The sequence below is a fragment of the Ranitomeya variabilis genome, chromosome 5 (genome assembly GCF_051348905.1).
Source record: "Ranitomeya variabilis isolate aRanVar5 chromosome 5, aRanVar5.hap1, whole genome shotgun sequence".
NCBI classification, from domain to species: domain Eukaryota; kingdom Metazoa; phylum Chordata; class Amphibia; order Anura; family Dendrobatidae; genus Ranitomeya; species Ranitomeya variabilis.
Window position 1 is genome coordinate 105,086,399 of NC_135236.1, and position 23,869 is coordinate 105,110,267.

At 43.4% G+C, this 23,869-nt stretch overlaps 1 protein-coding gene across 2 annotated transcripts in view; it reads right to left on the reverse strand.

The window, feature by feature from the left end:
- Positions 1-23,869, reverse strand: part of MXD1 (MAX dimerization protein 1) — a 40,941-nt gene that overhangs the window by 12,840 nt on the left and 4,232 nt on the right. For both annotated transcript variants that reach the window (XM_077263092.1, XM_077263093.1), the window contains exon 2: positions 13,616-13,712. In XM_077263092.1, the coding sequence (XP_077119207.1) occupies positions 13,616-13,712 (97 nt within the window). The remainder of the gene's footprint in view (positions 1-13,615; positions 13,713-23,869) is intronic.

Here is a 23,869-nt window from a genome sequence, read left to right on the forward strand (position 1 = left end):
GTGCTCATAGCATCCGCTCACCTCATCCTGCTAAGGAGAAGTCAACGTTTAAGTCTCAGAAAAGCACTCTGAAAGGAAGGTACTTCAGCTCTGGTAAACTTTGAGGTGATCGGGGCTGGTGACTACGCGTCTACTGATACCTGCTGGGTCTTGTGCATGAGTAATAATGTACCATGCACCTGTCAGATATCACTAGATGGAGGGCGAGGTGGTGTGTTGATAGAACAGGTGGACTTCTCACTCGGGAGGTGTGTGGACGACATAGCGCAACTCCCAATGTAGAAGTGAGCCGATAAACCTCCTAAATTTAATTCTGAGGACTGGTGGAAGTAAAGGCCCTTGTACACATAGATAGCTGTCAGCTCCCACCTGAAAGATTATTTTTCTCTCTCCCCCGCCTCCACCATATCAAGGAACTCTTGCCTCTGAGGAGTGTTCCCATGTTCAGAGTCGGAGTCCTATCTCTAGGGAAAAGAAAAGGATCGTCCGTCATGGAAGAGTCAGTAGGTCCCCATGCACATTAAGATGTCGGCTGATACAACTGATATCGGCAAGTTCAGGTGACTTTACATAAATTTGTATGGGGGCCTCAAGGGTCTTAACCAACATGACATATCTGGGGATCTGGGGACTGAATCCTCCTTGAAGTCAAGAAGTTCTGCAATACCAAACCAAAGACACCTAACATCCCCGCTTCCCGGTAAGGCTACTTTCACACTAGCGTCGGGAAAGACCCGTCGCTGTGCGTCGGGCCGACGTTCCCGACGCTAGCGTGGTCTCCGCCGCACAACGGGGGCAGCGGATGTATTTTTCCAACGCATCCGCTGCCCCATTGTGAGGTGCGGGGAAGTGCGGGGAGGTGGGGGCGGAGTTCCGGCCGCGCATGCGCGGTCGGAAAAAGCGGACCGTCGGGAGCAAAAAACGTTACATGTAAGGTTTTTTTCTCCCGACGGTCCGCTAACACACGCCCAAGCGTCGCAAAACGGACGCGACGTTTGGCAATGCGTCGCAAATGCGTCGCTAATGTTAGTCTATGACAAAAAAACGTATCCAGCAAGAACTTTTGCTGGATGCGTATTTTCGGCACAACGACGCATTTGCGACGTATTGCAGTTAACGCTAGTGTGAAAGTAGCCTAAGCCTCCATCACACATCTCCTATTTTGTCTGGTAAAATGCCACACCCCCATAATAGGAACCAGACAGATCCTATTATCAATGGTGTCTATTTGTCTACCGCTGGTGTTCCAAGGATGGAGCAGAGGGAAAAAAAAAACAAACAAACAGTGAACAGAGCCTTATATTTTTTCAGACACCGAAATCCTGACAACAACTATTGTCACGCCTCTAAGGACTCGTGAGCAAACCTGAAAAACATGGGTTGCAGGAAGGAGTACTCGTCGAGATAAGGGTTGGCGTTTCGATGGGAGTGATTCATCCAAACCTATGAAAGACCGTGATTAAACGGGACAAGGAGCCAAGCTTCACGCTGACAACCGGCTTTCTTCAAATAGGAAGACACATTCCACAAGAAATGACATTTACGCCCAGAAGTGTAAGATTACACCGAGATGCCATTTTTACAGGATTTTATGAAAAAGGCACTTACTTATTACACTCATGATATAATAGTAATACCAGACAACAAGGAAAGAATTGGTCATGACTCTCGGATTAACTTAGTGCGGGCCTTTGAACAGGCCATGCTCATCAGGACAATTCAGTCATTACATTTTTCTACGGTGATGACAATAGGCTTTGTGTTGACATACTTTTAGCTGACATATACACACGGTCAAAATTGTTTGTACCCCTTGTTTAATGACAGAAAAACCCACAAAGGTCACAGAAATAACTTGAATCTGACAAAAGTAATAATAAAAGATCTATGAAAATGAACAAATTGAAAGTCAGACATTGCTTTTCAACCATGCCTCCACAGAGTTTAAAAAAAATAAAAAAATAAAAAAACTCATGAAATAGGCCTGGACAGAAATGATGGTACCCCTGAAAATAATGTGACAAAAGGGACATGCTAAATCACGGTGTGTCCACTAAGGCCCCTTTCACATATCAGTTTTTTGCCGTCAGTCACAATCCGCTGGCTTGACGGATCAACAAATCAGTCGCAGATGGTGAAAAACTGATGCAACGGATCAGTTTTTTCAACGGATCCGACTAGTGGATCTGGCTACTTGGATAAAAAAAACAAACAAAAAAAAAACAACATCGGAGCATGATCAGTTAACCCCTAATCCCATTGGACATACTATCCCCTCAAGGTGACCTAGGACTTAATTCCCAGTGACGGGATAGTACGTCCAGCGCGATCAGCTGCGCTCACGGGGGGGGAGCGCGGCCGATCGCAGCCGGGTGTCAGCTGACTATCGAAGCTGACATCCGACACTATGTGCCAGGAGCAGTCACGGACCGCCCCTGGTACATTAACTCCCGGCACACTGCGATCAAACATGATCGCAGCATTCCGGGGGAATAGGGAAGCATCGCGCAGGGAGGGGGCTCCCTGCGGGCTTCCCCGAGAACCTCGGTACAAGGCGATGTGCTCACCTTGTACTGAGCGTCTCCTCCCTGCAGGCCCCGGATCCAAAATGGCCGCAGGGCTGCATCTGGGTCCTGCAGGGAGGTGGCTTACAAGCACCTGCACCTTCCGAACGACGGACAGCGACAGATCCGTCGCTGTCCGATTTTTTGACGTACACAAAAAAAACTTTACTTTGACCGTCGTTCCCGGCCACCGGACAATTTGACGGATCCGGTGAACAACGGATGAAACGAGAGGCCATCCGTCGCAATCTGTCGCTAATACAAGTCTATGGAAAAAAAACGGATCTGGCGGCATCAGTCGCCAGATGTTTTTTTCAAAATTCTACTGATTGCGACTAGTGATGAGCAAGTGTACTCGTTGCTCGGGTTTTCCTGAGCATGTTCGGGTGGGTGACCAGAAAAATGCCCACAGGAAAATTGCCCACACGGAAAATTGCCCACATGGAAAATTCCCAATTGGAGCATCACAAAGTTTCAGATCCATGATATTTGAGGTGCAAGGTGAAGAATGCCCACAGAAAATTGCCCACAGGCTGAATTATAGGTTAAATGCTCTGTAGGACAGGGGGATAGTATATGCATGTATACATGAGATGCTCTGCAGGGCAGAAGAATAATATATAACTATAGGTGAGATGCTCTGCAGGACAGAAGAATAATATAGAATTATAGGCGAGATGCTCTGCAGGACAGAGAATAGCAAAGAGATATAGGTTAAATGCTCTGCAGGACAGGGAGATATTATTCAGGTATACGTGAGATGCTCTGCAGGGCAGAAGAATAATATAGAATTATAGGTGAGATGCTCTGCAGGACAGAGAATAGCAAAGATCTATAGGTTAAATGCTCTGCAGGACAGGGAGATAGTATGCAGGTATACGTGACAGAATAGTATAGAATTATAGGTGAGATGCTCTGCAGCACAGAAGAATGTCGGCGAAAATTGCTCACATAAAAAACTACTGACAAGTTTATTAAGAACAGTTTATTAAGGAGTTCTAATAACAACAATAACTTAAGTTTATTAAACAATCATTGCACACCTGCAAATAATTAGCTGCCGGGTGATTGACTTCCATGGGCTCCATTGAAATACAATACAGCACAACACAGGCAGAAAAGAAAATGCAGAATGGATTTAAACAAAGGTCTCTGGGCCCAGTTTACTTCTCCAGGTTCGGTTCACTCATCCCTAGTCCCAGAGTACGGATTCTGTTCTTAGGAGTTGTCATTCCACTGTGCTAACAATAATTCTACTCTCACTGGTGTGTCTGGGCCTAGAGACCCTTATTCCACTCTCATTGTGGTGTGTCTGGGCCTAGAGACCCTTATTCCACTCTCAGTGTAGTGTGTCTGGGCCTAGAGACCCTTATTCCACTCTCAGTGCGCTGTGTGTCTGGGCCTAGAGACCCTTATTCCACTCTCACTGTGGTGGGTCTGGGCCTAGAGACCCTTATTCCACTCTCAGTGTAGTGTGTCTGGGCCTAGAGACCCTTATTCCACTCTCAGTGCGCTGTGTGTCTGGGCCTAGAGACCCTTATTCCACTCTCAGTGCGCTGTGTGTCTGGGCCTAGAGACCCTTATTCCACTCTCACTGTGGTGGGTCTGGGCCTAGAGACCCTTATTCCACTCTCAGTGTAGTGTGTCTGGGCCTAGAGACCCTTATTCCACTCTCAGTGCGCTGTGTGTCTGGGCCTAGAGACCCTTATTCCACTCTCAGTGCGCTGTGTGTCTGGGCCTAGAGACCCTTATTCCACTCTCAGTGCGCTGTGTGTCTGGGCCTAGAGACCCTTATTCCACTCTCAGTGCGCTGTGTGTCTGGGCCTAGAGACCCTTATTCCACTCTCACTGTGGTGGGTCTGGGCCTAGAGACCCTTATTCCACTCTCAGTGTAGTGTGTCTGGGCCTAGAGACCCTTATTCCACTCTCACTGTGGTGGGTCTGGGCCTAGAGACCCTTATTCCACTCTCACTGTGGTGGGTCTGGGCCTAGAGACCCTTATTCCACTCTCACTGTGGTGGGTCTGGGCCTAGAGACCCTTATTCCACTCTCACTGTGGTGGGACTGGGCCTAGAGACCCTTATTCCACTCTCACTGTGGTGGGTCTGGGCCTAGAGACCCTTATTCCACTCTCACTGTGGTGGGTCTGGGCCTAGAGACCCTTATTCCACTCTCAGTGCGCTGTGTGTGGGCCTAGAGACCCTTATTCAAATCCACTCAGCATTTCCTTCCATCCTATGCCTGCCTGCACCTGCAGTATATGATACATAACTAGGTAGGGTCTGTTCACGCTTACAATTGGTAGCCATAAGTGGACAGGGAAGGAAGTGCAAGCCTCAGATTCACTGCCACTGACGTGAATGTGAGAGCAGAGCTGCTATGGCACTTCCGCTCCTCTGACAGAATCTCACCTTTCTGCGGTGCCTTCTGGGCTTCCAGGACCTTCTCTCAGCCAGCAGCACCCTGCTTTTGGTGGGCACCCACTGAGATGATAATGTATTAGATCTGACCTGCAGTCCCATGTAACTCCACAGATAATACAGTGATACTTTTGTGAGTACTGATAGCAGTGATGGTTCCTCTGGATCATACTGCTGCTGTTTCTGCATGTGCTGCTGTGTTCTGGGCTGGTGGGTGGAGTAAGGCAGGATCAGTGAGAGATGGGAGCAGACTAGATCTATCTATTGCTGATTATGACCGACTGCTACAAACCACAGATCTGCAGCAGGTTTGCAGTTTTGCACTAGGTCAGCTGTAAATCACAAGTTGATCACACATCATATGAACATCCTCACCTTTCACCTCAAATATCATCGATCTGAAACTTTGTGATGCTGCAATTGGCAATTTTCCATGAGGGCAATTTTCCGTGTGGGCAATTTTCCTGTGGGCAATTTTCAAGGAACCGTTCGGGTGACCTCCGAGTATTTGTTAGTGTTCAGAGATTTAGTTTTCATCACCTCAGCTGAAGGATTTACAGCTATTAGCCAGGCTGAGTACATGTGGGGGTTGCCTGGTTGCTAGGGAATTCCCACATGTAATCAAACTATCAGTCGCAAATCATCCAGCTGCTGCTAGGAAAACTAAATCTCCGAGCAGTCATAAATACTCGGAGACCACCCTAGTGTGCTCGGGAAAACCCTAGCAAGGAGTACACTCGCTCATCACTAATTGCGACTGATAGCAAACAACTGATGTGTGAAAGGGGCCCAATTAGCAGCACAGGTGTCTACAATCTTGGAATCAGTGAGTGGGCCTGTATATAGGGCTACAGATACACACCGTGCCACCAAACAGCACACTGAGTATCACACTCATCATGGACCAGAGGAAGCCAAGGAAAGAGTTGTCTCAGGAGATTAAAAAGAAAGTTATAGACAAACATATTAAAAGGTAAAATTTATAAGCTTGATGTTCCGGTGATTACAGTTGCACATATTATTCAGAAATTTAAGATCCATGGGACTGTAGCCAACCTCCTTGGACGTGGCCGCAGGAGGAAAATTGATGACAAATCAAAGAGATGGATAATACGAATGGTAACAAAAGAGCCCAGAAAAACTTCTAAACAGATTAAAGGTGAACTTCAAGCTCAAGGAACATCAGTGTCAGATCGCACCATCCGTCGTTGTATCAGCCAAAGTGGACTTCATGAGAGACAACCAAGGAGGACACCATTGTTGAAAAAAAATAAAAAATTATAGAGAGATAGATATAAAGAAATGTGCTGCCCAGTGTCTGAAAGCTTGGTCTCAGTTGCAGATCATGGGTCTTGCAACAGGATAATGACCCAAAACACATCGCTTAATACACCCAAGAATGGCTAAGAGGAAAACATTGGACTGTTCTGAAGTGTACTTCTATGAACCCTGACCTAAATCCTATTAAGCATCTTTGGGAAGAGCTGAAACATGCCGTCTGGAAAAGGCAACCTTCAAACACAAGACAACTGGAGCAGTTTGCTCTTGAGAGGTGGGCCAAAATACCTGTCGAGAGGTGCAGAAGTCTCATGGACAGTTACAGGAATCGTTTGATTGCGATTGCCTCAAAAGGTTGTGCATCAAAATATTAAGTTAAGAGTACCCTCATTTCTGTCCAGGCCTATTTCATGAGTTGTTTTGTTTTTAAATTCTGTGGAGGCATGGTTGAAAAGCAATATCTGACTTTAATTTGTTCATTTTCATAGATCTTTTATTTTATTATTACTTTTGTCAGATTCAAGTTATTTCTGTGACCATTGTGGGTTTTTCTGTCATTAAACAAGGGGTACCAACAATTTTGACCACGTGTGTACGAATTATGGCTCAGACTACCTGGAATGAAATGTGCTGCCCTACCAAGTTTAAGGACTAAAGGGCCACCATGTGACACCATAATTTGGCGTTCTTATCACCGACAAGTAACAGATTTAGTAGAATATACCATTTAATGAAGGAACTCCATTTGTTTTGCCTGACTCATCCAGTATACAAAAAGGTCCCCATGAAGGATGTGGGTGCCCCAATATAGCTCTATAATGCAGAAATCCATCAATCTGGAACAAACTGATCCCCCCGAATAAAAAAAAAAAAAAAGAAGACAAGACTAGAGAATGAGGTTTAATAAAACTTATTCAAATGTGGCAGAAAATCGGGAGCACAGTGATTTACAGCAGCGGTTCCATGCTTTAGTTGTAATGTCACCGCTGCTGCCATGTCAGCACAGAGTAGGGCAGCAGCAGAGAGGCAGGCGGTATACAAGAATAAATTTCTTACTTTTATATTAAGCAAGCATGTAGATTAAAAATAAGGATGAAACTGGAAAACCCCTTTTAACGGCTTAGTAATATTTCTATTTTGGGTTTTAATGTTTGCTTACATTCATATAAAAAGCACCATTACGAGGGATCTGTCACCACAGATTTGCAAATCTTATTAAATATTACTTCCGTGTTGAAGACTTTCAATTCCTTTTGATGTTGTATCATGAGCAAAAGGCGCCTGGCTGCTTTTTGGTTGGATTTAAAGTGATATTAGAATATGCCAGCGCGAGTTTGAGAGGTATTAAGAGACCGATAAAGACCTGCTGATACTGACTGATGTGCCATAAGAAAAAGTCAATCCTTTCTGGAATTTTTGGGGTCGTTCACGACAAATGATGTCCACGTGCCAATATTCGCTACCTCTTCTCAGGTCAGAAGCTCATCCGTGCTATGTAACATAATAGTAAGGGATGTACAGAGCGGTTGTCCAATATTAATCTTTTTTTGACTAATAATCAAAGGTTTTTCCCTGCGCCTCTCACTTCTGCATCAGGAGGAAAAAAAAAAAAAAAAAGAAGACATTGTGTAGACAACTGAACCCAGGTATCTTGTGTGTGTTCCAGGCCAATGATTAGAAACGGTGTAAGATACCGGCTGTCCATGCACGAGACCTGGCAGACCCCTGTCAAAAACAATGTCATTTCTCCCTTCTAATGTGAAAGAAGGGTGCCGGAGAATCCCCGTATAGACATCATCTGAAGTTACTGGCCATTAGGCAACTTAGAAGGGTTCTCCAGCACAGGAAAACATGGTCGCTTCCTTCCTAAATATTGCTCTACTGTTCACAGATTTTGTGTTGCATCACAGCTGAGCTCTATTCACTAAAATACCAAAACACAACCAGCAGAGAACTGCGGAGCCGATTTGGAAGAAAGTAGACATGTGTTACCAATACTGGAGAACCAGTAATAGATTGCAGAGCACATCAACATGACATGTAATCATGCTTTTTTCTAAGAATTGCCTGGAATGGTCCTATAGCAGTGCTCATCCTGATCTTCCAAGTTCATGAAGAAAATGGTGGTCCTTAATGACCTGTAGACCCTCAATCAGTAGGAGAGAAAAAAAAAAAATCTATGTCTGGAGCATTTCAGTTGTTCAATAGGCGATTTGATGACCATATTGCACCAGTGTCCCAGTAGTGTTCGACATTGAATTTGCATCGCAAATCGACGGGCAGATGGAAATCTGCCTCTAATAAGGACCCTCAAGGCAGTATATAGAGCCCTTTCACATGCAGCAGGGAGCCCCACCAATAAAGATATGGATTAAAAATAAATAGGCAACGTTCACAAGTATTTGGTCAGTATTTTACCACAGTATTTGGTCAGTATTTTACCTCAGTATTTGGTCAGTAAGCCAAAACTAGGAGTTGAATAATCAAAGGAAAAAGTATAATAGGAACACGCCACCACGCCGATATTCATCACCCACTCCAGGTTTTGGCTTATAAATATGGTGGTAAAATACTGAACGTGTCTGTAAGGCTACTTTCAGACTTGCGTCGTTTGCTGTCCATCGCAATGCGTCGTTTTGGGAAAAAAACACATCCTGCAAATGTGCCCGCAGGATGCGTTTTTTTCCCCATAGACTTGTATTGCCGACGGATCACTACGTATAGCCATACGTCGTGTCTTGGCGGACCATCGTCACGAAAAAAAATGTTCAAGGGAACGTTTTTTCGTACGTCGGGTCCACCATTTCCTACCGCGCATGGGCGGCCGGAACTCCGCCCCCTCCTCCCCGGGACTTTAGAATGGGCAGCGGATGTGTTGAAAAACTGCATCCGCTGCCCACGTTGTGCCGAATTGTCACAACGTCCATCGGTACGTCGCGCCGACGCTTAGCGATGGCCGCGTACCGACGCAAGTGTGAAAGAAGCCTAAGAGACCGATATGCTGATCTTTGTCTAGTCCAAGGATCCAGTAAAACACCTTGCAGATGTCATAGTATTATTCCATGTTTTAGTACTTCGTTTTTGCATAAGTATTGTCTAGCATTCAGGCTGGCACAACAGAAAAGAGACATACGGCCATGGAAAAGGCTGTGATCTGCAAATTTTTTTTTTTTTTTTTTTAATAAATAGTTATCCCATTTGACATATTAGGGTGTGTGAATGTGAAAGAAAGGGTACCAGCTCAGGAGCCCCCTTTGTAAACCAGACATGGCCCTTATATGCACTCCATAAATCGGCCATTTATAGAAATCGCTAGCCTACTACATTCCCCTTCAGTGGCCGCTGTAAGAAATGTATGGCCGGCTCGCCCCAATAATCCCCTCAATCACATGATTTTTCATCAATTCCCACCAGATATTGGGGAAGGGAAATCTTTAAATATAAAGATATACAATTATTATGCATAAAGCATGAAATGAAAACCCACGATATACCCAATTTTTGTTAAAGCATGATGGCCACCAATAAGCAGGACAGCCATGTCTCCTCTTAGCGTATTCTCACATGGGCCCTATATAGGAGGCACTACCTTCTATTAACCCATCTTATTCTGTTGAGCAAATTATTAATGTGGTTCATATGGCGACTGTCAGATGCAATTTGTGTCACGGCGGGAGTAGTCGCCGACCAGTATTGGCCCATAACAGAGCATAGGCTTTACATAAGGAGATTTGCTGTATGTACTAGCCATTTCCATGTCACTAGCCTCATGTTATAGTCACGTCGATGGCTTCCATGCAAACAATTTGCCTGTGACAGTTTTCACCAGGGATGTCCCATTAGGCCCGAACTCTGTGACCTTGTCATCTGTCACCTCAGCGTGCACGCTGCATAATGACAGGCCCAGGGACGACACACATGGTGGCGGTACACCAACGACACGGCTGCCTATGTGTCTCGTCCTGCCTCATGTTACTATGGTTACAGCTGAGCAATTCACCATTTCCATACATTGAATAGGATCCATGGGGAAGCCAGCAATGAATATGAAAGTACAACAAATGAGAGGCGTTTAGGCCCAGAAATAGAATAAAACACATACTAATACATTAGAATATGCTGACACATGAATGTAGCTCCTTCTGTACAGATGGTGCACTGCGCTCTCTGAATATGGCGTCACGGTGCTGTACAGCTATGGCGTAGAAAGGCCGTACTCACACAAGAGAAGGCAGGGACGCAATTACGGCAATACAATGCACAATATTAGAAATTAAATCATAAATGGGTTGTACTTCACGCCAACAGATTAACTACAACCCCCCTTTTGACATCACTTTGGGGCAGGTACTAAAAACTGGTGCAATAAATGGAGTGAAACACTGATATAAATGCCCAAATCAAATTTTCACAACGAAATGTTGCAATTTGTGCAAACATTTACTGCAAACGTAATGAAAAATTTTGCAGCAAAAAAAAAAAAAAATTTCTAATCTATGGTCTTGTTGCAATACTGTCTTAGCCAATTTATAGACAAGCCCCCCGCTGTGTGATTAAATGCCCTGCCATGGGGAGAGATGTCAGGTGAACTATTCTATCAAGGGACATCATTGACCCATTATTGGTACGGGATCGATGACCCTCGATATGGGTTCACTATGGGGTAAAGTTACACTATACAATTCGATTATGAAGATTGTGGACTTAAATTCTGATTAGAAACTTAATGGCTCGTTTAAAAATCCCATTTCCGTCAATTTTTTACCTCTCAATTAGTGAGTGTGCGACAAATTCATCAAATGATTTGTGCCATTCTCCAACTTGTCTTTTGTGGTTTAGTTCCCTGAGGTTTAAGTTTATGAGGATTCTCCAGATGTTTTGGACAGATTCATGAAAATGCACACAAAAAGGGGGGACACAGCAGGACTCTGTAAGGACCAAGATATATGCAAACACAGGATCTAAAATACATTGTTGCTGTATAAAATGTACTAAGAAAAAAAACAGTTTATGCGTTAAGAATAGTGATGAGCAAATATACTCGTTACTTGAGATTTCTCGAGAATGCTCGGGGGTCCTCCGAGTATTTTTTAGTGCTCGGAGATTTAGTTTTTCTTGCCACAGCTGAATGATTTACATCTGTTAGCCAGCATAAGTACATGTGGGGATTACCTAGAAACCAGGAAACCCCCACATGTACTTTGACAGATTCATGAAAAAGCACACAAAAAGGGGGGACACAGCAGGACTCTAAGGACCAAGACATATGCAAACACAGGATCTAAACTACATTGTTGCTGAATAAAATGTACTAAGGAAAAAAAAAAAAAAGAATGTTCTTAGCGCATACATTTGTCAATTGATGTATGCCCATCAACCACAGCAAGGTGACACTTTTTGGTAGGTCCTATCATCCTAAACATGCCTCTCTTGGGTTATAAACCTACAATTTTAAATGGGCAGGTAGGAACCAACACTAATTAAAAGCATCCTTGGGGCTGATGGGAGGTGTGAACAGTCAGAAAAAAGGCAGTCACGACCTCCTATTGGAAACTGCAAAAACAAAAAAAAAAAAAAAAAACCTGACCAGCACCTCTATATAGTGTGAACAGGTGCAAGCTGTAGTGACTGCATAGCATGCAAAAAAAATGATTTGGGCCATTTTTCAACTTGTCTTTTGTTGTTTAGTTCTCCGAGTTTTAAGTTTATGTGGCTTTTCCAGATATTTAGACAGATTCATGAAAAGCATACAAAAAAGGGAAACTCAGGAGCACTCTGGAAGGAACAATTTATATGCAAATGCAAATAGAGGACCTAGACTACATTGTTGCTGAATAAAATGTAGGAAGGAAAAAAAAAAAAAAAAAAAAAAGACGTGCACGTTTGCCCATTTAAATTGTAGGCTTATAGACCAAGAGAGGCATGTTTAGGATGATAGGATCCATCAGAGAAGTGTCACCTTGCCATGGTTGATAGGCACGCGTGAATCGGACAGTTTATGCGTTGAGAATAATGATGAGCAAATGTACTCGTACTCGTGATTTCTTGAGCATGCTCGGGGGTCCTCCGAGTATTTTTTAGTCCTCGGAGATTTAGTTTTCCTCACCTCAGCTGAATGATTTACATCTGTTAGCCAGCATAAGTACATGTGGGGACTCCCTAGCAACCAGGCAACACCCACATGTACTTATGCTAGCTAATAGATGTAAATCATTCAGCTGAGGTGAGGAAAACTAAATCTCTGAGCACTAAAAAAAAAAAAAATGCTCAGAGAACCCCCAAGCGTGCTCGAGAAATCACTAGTTAAGAACCTTCATTTTTTTTTTTTTTTTCTTAATACATTTTAAATGAGCAACAATGCAGTTTAGATCTTATGTTTGGATATATCTTGGTCCTTACAGAGTGCTGCCGTGTCCCCCTTTTTTTGCATGCTATGCAGTCATTGCACCTGTTCGCACTATATGGAGGTGCTGGTCAGGGTTTTTTTTTTTTTGCAGATTCATAAAAATAAACTTTTTTAAACTGGTGCACAATTTGGTGCAACTAGACTTCAGCCCACTTCACCCTTAGCTGGATTGATTTTATGCATGCATGTTTTGCAACATTATGCAAAAATGTCTAACTTTTTTTGCACTATAAAATTGCCGAATACGGTAACAGGCAGAAATTAAAGCACCATTGTGCCATTTTGATTAATTTGATGCAAAAAAGTCAGCAGAAACCACAAGTTAAAAAAAACAAACAAAAAACAACTGCAAATTACGTTTTTAGCCCTAAATGCACAAACAAGGGGTCAGGTGCCGCTAGCCGATTAGATGGAGGGTGGCCATCAAGCCTGCATACTTGGTGTGAGCTAAAGAATACTAGGAGGTACGCACAAGTCAATTAGACCAGATATAAAAACAATAGTAACACAAACAGCGCAAAGCTGAGGACAACTTAATACAATGTGAACTGTCTCTGAATAAAGCGCATAGCAAAGACCTAAATAAAGCATTTTATTTACCGTACATGCATTTTGTACATTGTTTTCTTTGGTTATTACAGTATTTTATTCCTGCTTTCATATGTGAATTACGGCAATCGCACCTTCCTCGCACTACCTGGGATGTGTCACCTTATATTTTATTCACTCGGCAGTCCAATCTGCTTTTCATTCTCACCGCTTTAACAGCTCAGACACATTTTTCACATGAAACCCAGAGCAGGAATCACGAGAGGTTTCTCAATGAAGGCCCAAATCCACTGGGGCGGTGGGGGGTGAGTGCACGCTGCCAAACGTCACATATGGATTGCATGTGAGCGGACAGCAACACTCTTCGTGACTGCAGCACGCCGTGGGCATGAGCTTACCTGCTACTGCTGCTTTTTTTCGATTTGCTCTTCCTCTTCAAGCTGTCCCTCTCCTTGCTATTGTAAGGCAACATGGAAGCATAACCATGCTCGGCTTCTGCGTTAGACAAAAGACATCTTTTAACCAGAAAACTCATTAAAAGCCTTGATCTAAGCAGCAGTGACAAAGTAATGTGGCAATAGCAGAGCCCCATCAGAAAGCGTACACAACAATAGGTCATCATAAACATAAAAGTAAAATAAAAATATTATCAAATACAACAACCACTTTTCCAAATTGCACATAAAAAAAAAACAAACAAACAAAAATAAAAACAGATTGATCATAATAAAATACTGGCAGATTACGAGATGCCATAAAGAGCAATTCCATTGCAGGGTTAGCATTGACACCTACCACGAAACAAATGCTATAACATTAAATTCGCAAATGGTCAATTATGCAATTCTCTGATACAATCAGCAGAGAGTCCAAGATGGAAGTCCACTTAAAGTAACCAGACTCCACAGGATCTTTATCAGAGTTAAGGCTGCTTTTACACTTACCGTTGTTTTGCAGCCCCAATAGATTTCTACGGGGCCGCAAAAACGGGCTGCAATAATTTCACGGTGCGCCATATGGCCATGAAAAAAAGATTAAGCCTGCTCAATCTTTTTCACGGCTTACGGGCATGGCCCCCATTGAAAATCAATGGGGCCGCAAAAATAACAGAAGTTTGTTTTTGTGGTGCACCGTGACTTTCGGTTTTGCGGACCAACGTTTTTTTTCCCCAATACTATTTCCATAGTATTGGAAACCTGAAAAACTGCGATCCGCAAGTTTTTTGAGGTCCATTATTGCGGTAGACCTTGAAAGTTGCGACGATACAGCCCGCAAAAAAGACCCGCAATAACGAGTGGCAAAAAAAGCACGGCAAGTGTAAAAGTAGCCTAAGGCCACATTCAAAACCCAAGACAGGAACAAAATGAACATATACCCTGCTGTAAGTAATTACGTAAAAGCAATAGGGCATATAAATAACAACATTGTGTACTTAGTAGACACAGCTTTTGATTAACAAAAACAAAACAAACAAAAAAACGTAAAAGCCATCCAACCACGTCATGGTGTTCCCAAGAACCATCCCTAACTTGAGTACACCTTGACGTTGGTGGGATGGCGTTACATTTTTTTTTTTTTCTCCAGGAAGCCAGCTTTATGCATGCTTTTCATCTGAGGCATAAAACAAGCTTTAAAAAGGCAATATAAAATGTCAATAATGGATAACACCACAATACAGAAGACAACAATGAGAGATGCTCAAGTTCCTAGGTATTAAATGCAGCACATTCATGGGCGTTTTCAATACATGCTTGCCTGTTATCAGATAAATGACAAAAAGTGTGTGTGTGTGTGTGTGTGTGTGTGTGTGTGTGTGTGTGTGTGTGTGTGTGTGTGTGTGTGTGTGTGTGTGTGTGTGTGTGTGTGTGTGTATGTATATATATATATATATATATATATATATATATATATATATATACACACACACACACAGTGGGGCAAAAAAGTATTTAGTCAGTCAGCAATAGTGCAAGTTCCACCACTTAAAAAGATGAGAAGCGTCTGTAATTTACATCATAGTTAGACCTCAACTATGGGAGACAAACGGAGAAATAAAAATCCAGAAAATCACATTGTCTGTTTTTTTATCATTTTATTTGCATATTATGGTGGAAAATAAGTATTTGGTCAGAAACAAACAATCAAGATTTGTGGCTCTCACAGACCTGTAACTTCTTCTTTAAGAGTCTCCTCTTTCCTCCACTCATTACCTGTAGTAATGGCACCTGTTTAAACTTGTTATCAGTATAAAAAGACACCTGTGCACACCCTCAAACAGTCTGACTCCAAACTCCACTATGGTGAAGACCAAAGAGCTTTTAAAGGACACCAGAAACAAAATTGTAGCCCTGCACCAGGCTGGGAAGACTGAATCTGCAATAGCCAACCAGCTTGGAGTGAAGAAATCAACAGTGGGAGCAATAATTAGAAAATGGAAGACATACAAGACCACTGATAATCTCCCTCGATCTGGGGCTCCACGCAAAATCCCACCCCGTGGGGTCAGAATGATCACAAGAACGGTGAGCAAAAATCCCAGAACCACGCGGGGGGACCTAGTGAATGAACTGCAGAGAGCTGGGACCAATGTAACAAGGCCTACCATAAGTAACACACTACGCCACCATGGACTCAGATCCTGCAGTGCCAGACGTGTCCCACTGCTTAAGCCAGTACATGTCCGGGCCCGTCTGAAGTTTGCTAGAGAGCATTTGGATGATCCAGAGGAGTTTTGGGAGAATGTCCTATGGTCTGATGAAACCAAACTGGAACTGTTTGGTAGAAACACAACTTGTCGTGTTTGGAGGAAAAAGAATACTGAGTTGCATCCATCAAACACCATACCTACTGTAAAGCATGGTGGTGGAAACATCATGCTTTGGGGCTGTTTCTCTGCAAAGGGGCCAGGACGACTGATCCGGGTACATGAAAGAATGAATGGGGCCATGTATCGTGAGATTTTGAGTGCAAACCTCCTTCCATCAGCAAGGGCATTGAAGATGAAACGTGGCTGGGTCTTTCAACATGACAATGATCCAAAGCACACCGCCAGGGCAACGAAGGAGTGGCTTCGTAAGAAGCATTTCAAGGTCCTGGAGTGGCCTAGCCAGTCTCCAGATCTCAACCCTATAGAAAACCTTTGGAGGGAGTTGAAAGTCCGTGTTGCCAAGCGAAAAGCCAAAAACATCACTGCTCTAGAGGAGATCTGCATGGAGGAATGGGCCAACATACCAGCAACAGTGTGTGGCAACCTTGTGAAGACTTACAGAAAACGTTTGACCTCTGTCATTGCCAACAAAGGATATGTTACAAAGTATTGAGATGAAATTTTGTTTCTGACCAAATACTTATTTTCCACCATAAAATGCAAATAAAATGATTAAAAAACAGACAATGTGATTTTCTGGATTTTTTTGTCTCAGTTTGTCTCCCATAGTTGAGGTCTACCTATGATGTAAATTACAGACGCCTCTCATCTTTTTAAGTGGTGGAACTTGCACTATTGCTGACTGACTAAATACTTGTGTGTGTGTGTGTGTGTGTGTGTGTGTGTGTGTGTGTGTGTGTATATATATACACACACACACACATATACTGTATATACTGTATATAAAAAAATTTATTTTTACACACACAATGATTCCTCACTCTGTACAGCCCATGCACCCCTCGCTGAAGACCTCCACAAATACAAGACCACTATTTTCCTTTTTTTTTTTTTTAAATGGAAATACCCTTATATTTTTAGCATGAGCTTATATACATGTCAGAGCCTAGAAAAAGAGGCAGGCCCATTTCCATGCAGCTTAGTGCTGCATCACGTGAATTATTCGATAAATTAACATAATAAGAGGAGGCGGCACAAGTGGAAAAATATTTGAAAGATAATTAACAACTATTATGGAGAGATGAGGCCTGGTAATTACAGCTTTCACGGTCCCGCCAGTGCTTGGCTATGCCAAGTATAGGGGGATTAGGACTGGCTGTGTACATGTTTATGGGGACGACGTTAGCACACATTGTACGGAGCTGCTCAGTGTGTACCACACGGGGGGCGCCAGGAATCAGCATGTGCGGAGATGGGCATCTCATCTGATGGAGGAGCCTGAGCAGCCATTAGTAACCTGCTCTGGAGTGATTACCCCGCTCATAAACGAGATCACTCATATGTGCACTCATGACGGCACCATAATAACACAAGAGCTTATGGCGATGAGTGTGGACGTGCAGGAGGAGCGCAGCACTGGGGGATCTGCCAGAAATAATGCTGCTCCTGCATGCATCATACACTGAGCAACCTGGAGGGGGGTGACCGCAGAATATTTACTACTGTACACTAATGTGCTCATCATACATCACACACCGGATCTTACTGTATATACATAGTCCGTGCGACAGGACAGAAAACCACGTGTATGTCAGGTATGTGCACGCGGATGGCAACAGACGGCGCACATGGCATCATATAGCATGACAGCGTACACAGGTGCATTGTGTGAACATGGTATGCACATTCATGCCGAGATGCGGGCAAAAGCCTGATCCTTGGTATATGCCAGGCTTCCATATAGAAATGTAAAAAAAATAATAATTGAGATAGATAGATAGATAGATAAAAAAGGGAACACTAAAATCCCACATCCTAGATATCTCTGAATGAAATATTCCAGTTGCAAGTTTTTATTCATTGCATACTGAAATGTGTTCAGAACAATAAAACATAATTATCAATGTAAATGAAAATGAAAAATCAAATTACAGGCTGATCCAACTTCAGTGGAAATGCCTCAAGACAAGGAAATGATGCTCAGTATTATTATTATTTATTTATACAGCACCATTGATTCCATGGTGCTGTACTTGAGAATGGGTTACATACAAGTTACAGGTATGTATGGGATGGAGGAAAGATGAGGAGTTCAGATTTGTCCACATTGAGTTTGAGGAAGCGAGAGGAGAAGAAGGAGGATATGGCTGATAGACACTCTGGGATTCTGGACAGCAGAGCGGTGACGTCTGGGCCAGAGAGGTAGATCTGAGTGTCATCAGCATAGAGGTGGTACTGGAATCCATGGGACTTTGAGTTGTCCCAGGCCAAGTGTATCGATTGAGAAGAGTAGGGGTCCTAGAACAGAGCCTTGGGGGACTCCAACAGAGAGAGGGCGGGATGAGGAGGTAGTGTGGGAGTGGGAGATGCTGAATATTGGGTGTGGCCTCCACGTGCTTGTATGACCTCCCTACAATGCCAGACCTGGACTAAAGCATCCACCAACTCATGGACAGTCTGTGGTGCAATGTGAAAATGGTGAATGGAGTGAGACATGATATCCCAGATGCGCTCAATCGGATTCAGGTATGGGGAACAGGCAGGCCAGTCCATAGCTTCAATGCCTTCATCTTGCAAGAACTGCTGACAAACTCCAGCCACATGAGGTCTGGCATTGTCCTGCTTTAGGAGAAACCCAGGGTCAACCGCACCAGCATATGGTCTCACAAGGGGTCTGAGGATCTCATCTCGGTACCTAATGGCAGTCAGGCTACCTCTGGCGAGCACAAGAAGGGCTGTGCCCACACCATTACTGACCCACTGCCAAACCAGTCATGCTGTAGGATGTTGTAGGCAGCAGAACGCTCTCCACGGCGTCTCCAGCCTCTGTCACGTCTGTCATATGTGCTCAGAACCTGCTTTCATCTGTAAAGAGTACAGGGCACCAGTGCCAAGCCTGGTGTTGGGTGGCAAATGCTAAGCGTCCTGCATGGCGCGGTGCTGTGAGCACAACCCCCATCTGTGGACGTCGGGCACTCAGACCATCCTCATGGAGTCAGTTTCTAACCATTTGTGTGTGCAGACATGCACATTTGTGGACTGCTGAAGGTCATTTTGCAGGGCTCTGGCAGTTCTCCTCCTGTTCCTCCTTGCACAAAGGCTGAGGTAGCGGTCCTGCTGCTGGGTTGTTGCCCTCCTACGGCCCCATCCATATCTCCTGGTAGCGCCTCCAGCCTCTGGATACTATGCTGACAGACACAGCAAACCTTCTAGCCACAGCTCGCATTGATGTGCCATCCTGGATGAGCTGCACTACCTGAGCCACTTGTGTGGGTTGTTGAGTCCGTCTCATGCTACCACGAGTATGAAAGCACAACCAACATTGAAAAGTGACCAAAACACCAGCCAAAAAGCATTGGTACTGAGAGGTGGTCTGTAGTCCCCACCTGCAGAACCACTCATTTATTAAGGGTGTCTTGATAATTGCCAATAATTTCCATCTGTTGTCTATTCCATTTGCACAACAGCATGTGAAATTGATTGTCAAACAGTGTTGCTTCCTAAGTGGACAGTTTGATTTCACAGAAGTTTGATTTACTTGGAGTTAGATTCTGTAGTTTACGTGTTCCCTTTATTTTTTCTGAGCAGTGCATATGAGGACACTGCTGTGCACAGATCAGTGGGCATGTGACGGACATATCATATATATATATATATATATATATATATATATATATATATATATATATATATATATATATATATATATATATATATATATATATATATATACATATATATATACACATACATATACATACACACACCACCGCATGACCAGCTCTACCCTCTCCTAGTGTATCTTCACCCACCCCCTGTAGACTGAGCCCTCGCGGGCAGGGTCCTCTCTCCTCCTGTACTTGTGTGTGCGCCTCCTTTTATTCACGTTTATTGTACTTGTCTATATTTGCCCCGTTCACATCTAAAGTGCCATGGAATAAATGGCGCTATACAAATGTATAATAATAATATTATGAGGACACTGCTGTGCACGGATCAGTGGCAGGTGACAGACATATCACACACTGTATATACACTGTGTTCCAAATTATTATGCACATAGAGTTTAGGAGTGATAAGGTTAGAATTTTTTTGTTTGTCATTTAAACTCATTGATGGTGATGTGTGTCAGGGCTCTTTATATCACTGAAAGCAATTGCGGATACCTGTGCACATTAGTTTGGCAGGTGTGTCCAAATAAAGGCAAGACTACTTAAGAAGACTGTTCCACATTATTAAGCAGCCTACATTTTTGGCCAAAATGGGAAAGAAAAAGGATGTGTCGGCTGCTGAGAAGCAACAAATTGTGGAGTATTTAGGTCAAGGCATGACTACAATCAACATTGCCAAGACACTTCATCGTGATCATCGCACAATCAAGAAGTATGTAGCTGATTCCCAGCACACACGTGTGCGTGCTGATAAGGAAAAATTGAGGACTCTTTCCAACAGGCAATTGCATAAGGCTGAAAGAGCAGATGCAAAAATGCCTTGTCATAGCAGCAGACAAGTTTTTGAAGCTGCTGGTGCCTCCAACGTCCCCAGAACAAGATGCAGGGTCCTTCAGCGGTTTGCAGCTGTGCGTAAACCATCCTGTCGACCACCTCTATCCACTGCAACAAGCAGAAACAGCTCCAGTGGCCAAACGATACATGAAGACTGACTTCCAAACTGTTTTGTTCACCGATGAGTGCCGTGCAACGCTCGATGGTCCAGATGGATGGAGTGGAGGATGGACACCCCATGAAAACACGGCTAAGCGCAAACAAGGAGGAGGTGGAGTAATGTTTTGGGCTGGTATCATGGGGAGAGAGATTGTCGGCCTCTTTATGATCCCTGAAGGGGTAAAGATGAACTCCATAATCTATGTGGAGTTTCTAAAACAACACTTCCTGCCATGGTTCAAGAGGAAGAACCATGCTTTCCGCAGCAAGATCATTTTCATGCATAATAATGCACCGTCTCATGCTGCAAAAAACACATCTGCATCTCTGGCTGCTATGGGCATAAAAGAGGACAAACTTATGGTGTGGCCACCATCTTCCCCTGACCTCAACCCCATTGAGAACCTCTGTAGCATCATCAAAAGGAGTGTCTATGATGGCGGGAGGCAGTTCACATCTAAGCAACAGCTCTGGGAGGGTATTCTGTCCACATGCAAAACAATTGAAGCAGAAACCATCCTAAAACTGACAAATTCAATGGACGAGAGAGTTCAGAAGCTTCTTTTGAACAAGGGGTCCTATGTGCAAATGTAACATCACCTAGAATAAAGTTTTCACTTGAAAACTGTTTGATTTCATTTTGTAATAAGCTGATGATGCTTATAACTTCACAATTGACCATTTTTTTGTTCAAAATAAAATTAAAAAAGGTTGAAAACTCTGCTGTGCATAATAATTTGGAACATGCATTTTGAGTGTTTATTTATTTTTTTAAAAGATACTGTTTTCATATGCAGTATGTTCCAAAACATTGCAATTATACTAGAATAGTAGATGACTGGAAAATAACAATGACTGCAATTCAGATAGGTAATTTAGAAAAAATATGAGGTAATATTATTTGCATAATAATTTGGAACACAGTGTACACATACAGTAGAGACCAAAAGTTTGGACACACCTTATTTATAGATTTTTCTGTATTTTCATGACTATGATAATTGTACATTCACACTGAAGGCATCAAAACTATGAATTAACACATGTGGAATTATATACTTAACAAAAAAAAAGTGTGAAACAACTGAAATTATGTCTTATATTCTAGGTTCTTCAAAGTAGCCACCTTTTGCTTTGATGACTGCTTTGCACACTCTTGGCATTCTCTTGATGAGCTTCAAGAGGTAGTCACCGGGAATGGTTTTCACTTCACAGGTGTGCCCTGTCAGGTTTAATAAGTGGGATTTCTTGCCTTATAAATGGGGTTGGGACCATCAGTTGTGTTGAGCAGAAGTCTGGTGGATACACAGCTGATAGTCCTACTGAATAGACTGTTAGAATTTGTATTATGGCAAGAAAAAAGCAGCTAAGTAAAGAAAAACGAGTGGCCATCATTACTTTAAGAAATGAAGGTCAGTCCGAAAAATTGAGAAAACTTTGAAAGTGTCCCCAAGTGCAGTTGCAAAAACCATCAAGCGCTACAAAGAAACTGGCTCACATGAGGTCCGCCCCAGGAAAGGAAGACCAAGAGTCACCTCTGCTTCTGAGGATAAGTTTATCCGAGTTACCAGCCTCAGAAATCGCAGGTTAACAGCAGCTCAGATTAGAGACCAGGTCAATGCCACACAGAGTTTTAGCAGCAGACACATCTCTACAACAACTGTTAAGGGGAGACTTTGAGCAGCAGGCCTTCATGGTAAAATAGCTGCTAGGAAACCACTGCTAAGGACAGGCAACAAGAAGAAGAGACTTGTTTGGGCTAAAGAAAACAAGGAATGGACATTAGACCAGTGGAAATCTGTGCTTTGGTCTGAGGAGTCCAAATTTGAAATCTTTGGATCCAACTACCTTATCTTTGTGCGACGCAGAAAAAGTGAACGGATGGACTCTACATGCCTGTTTCCCACCGTGAAGCATGGAGGAGGAGGTGTGATGGTGTGGGGTGCTTTGCTGGTGACACTGTTGGGGACTTATTCAAAATTGAAGGCATACTGAACCAGCATGGCCACCACCATCTTGCAGCGGCATGCTATTCCATCCGGTTTGCGTTTAGTTGGACCATCATTCAACAGGACAATGACCCCAAACACACCTCCAGGCTGTGTAAGGACTATTTGACCAAGAAGGAGAGTGATGGGATGCTACGCCAGATGACCTGGCCTCCACAGTCACCAGACCTGAACCCAATCGAGATGGTTTGGGGTGAGCTGGACCGCAGAGTGAAGGCAAAAGGGCCAACAAGTGCTAAGCATCTCTGGGAAATCCTTCAAGATTGTTGGAAGACCATTCCCGGTGACTACCTCTTGAAGCTCATCACGAGAGTGCCAAGAGTGTGCAAAGCAGTCATCAAAGCAAAAGGTGGCTACTTTGAAGAACCTAGAATATAAGACATAACAAAAAAGTGTGAAACAACTGAAATTAAGTGTATAATTCACCATGTGTTAATTCATAGTTTTGATGCCTGCAGTGTGAATGTACAATCTTCATAGTCCTGAAAATAAAGAAAAATCTTTAAATGAGAAGGTGTGTCCAAACTTTTGGTCTGTACTGTATACACATGAGGACAGTGCTGTGCACGGATCAGTGGGCAGGTGACGGACATATCACACACTGTATGTATAATATATATATATATATATATACACACACATATATATATAGGAGGACACTGCTGTGCACGGATCAGTGGGCAGGTAACAGACATATACACTGTATATACACACATATATGAGGACACTGCTGTGCAAGGATCAGTGGGCAGGTGACGGACACATCACTCACTGTGTATACACATATATATGAGGACACAGCTGTGCACGGATCAGTGGGCAGGTGACGGACACATCACACACTGTATATACACATATATATGAGGACACTGCTGTGCACGGATCAGTGGGCAGGTGACGGACATATCACACACTGTATATACACATATATAGGAGGACACTGCTGTGCACGGATCAGTGGGCAGGTGACGGACACATCACACACTGTATATACACATATATATGAGGACACTGCTGTGCACGGATCAGTGGGCAGGTGACAGACATATACACTGTATATATACACACATATATGAGGACACTGCTGTGCATGGATCAGTGGGCAGGTGACGGACATATCACACACTGTATATACACATATAGGAGGACACT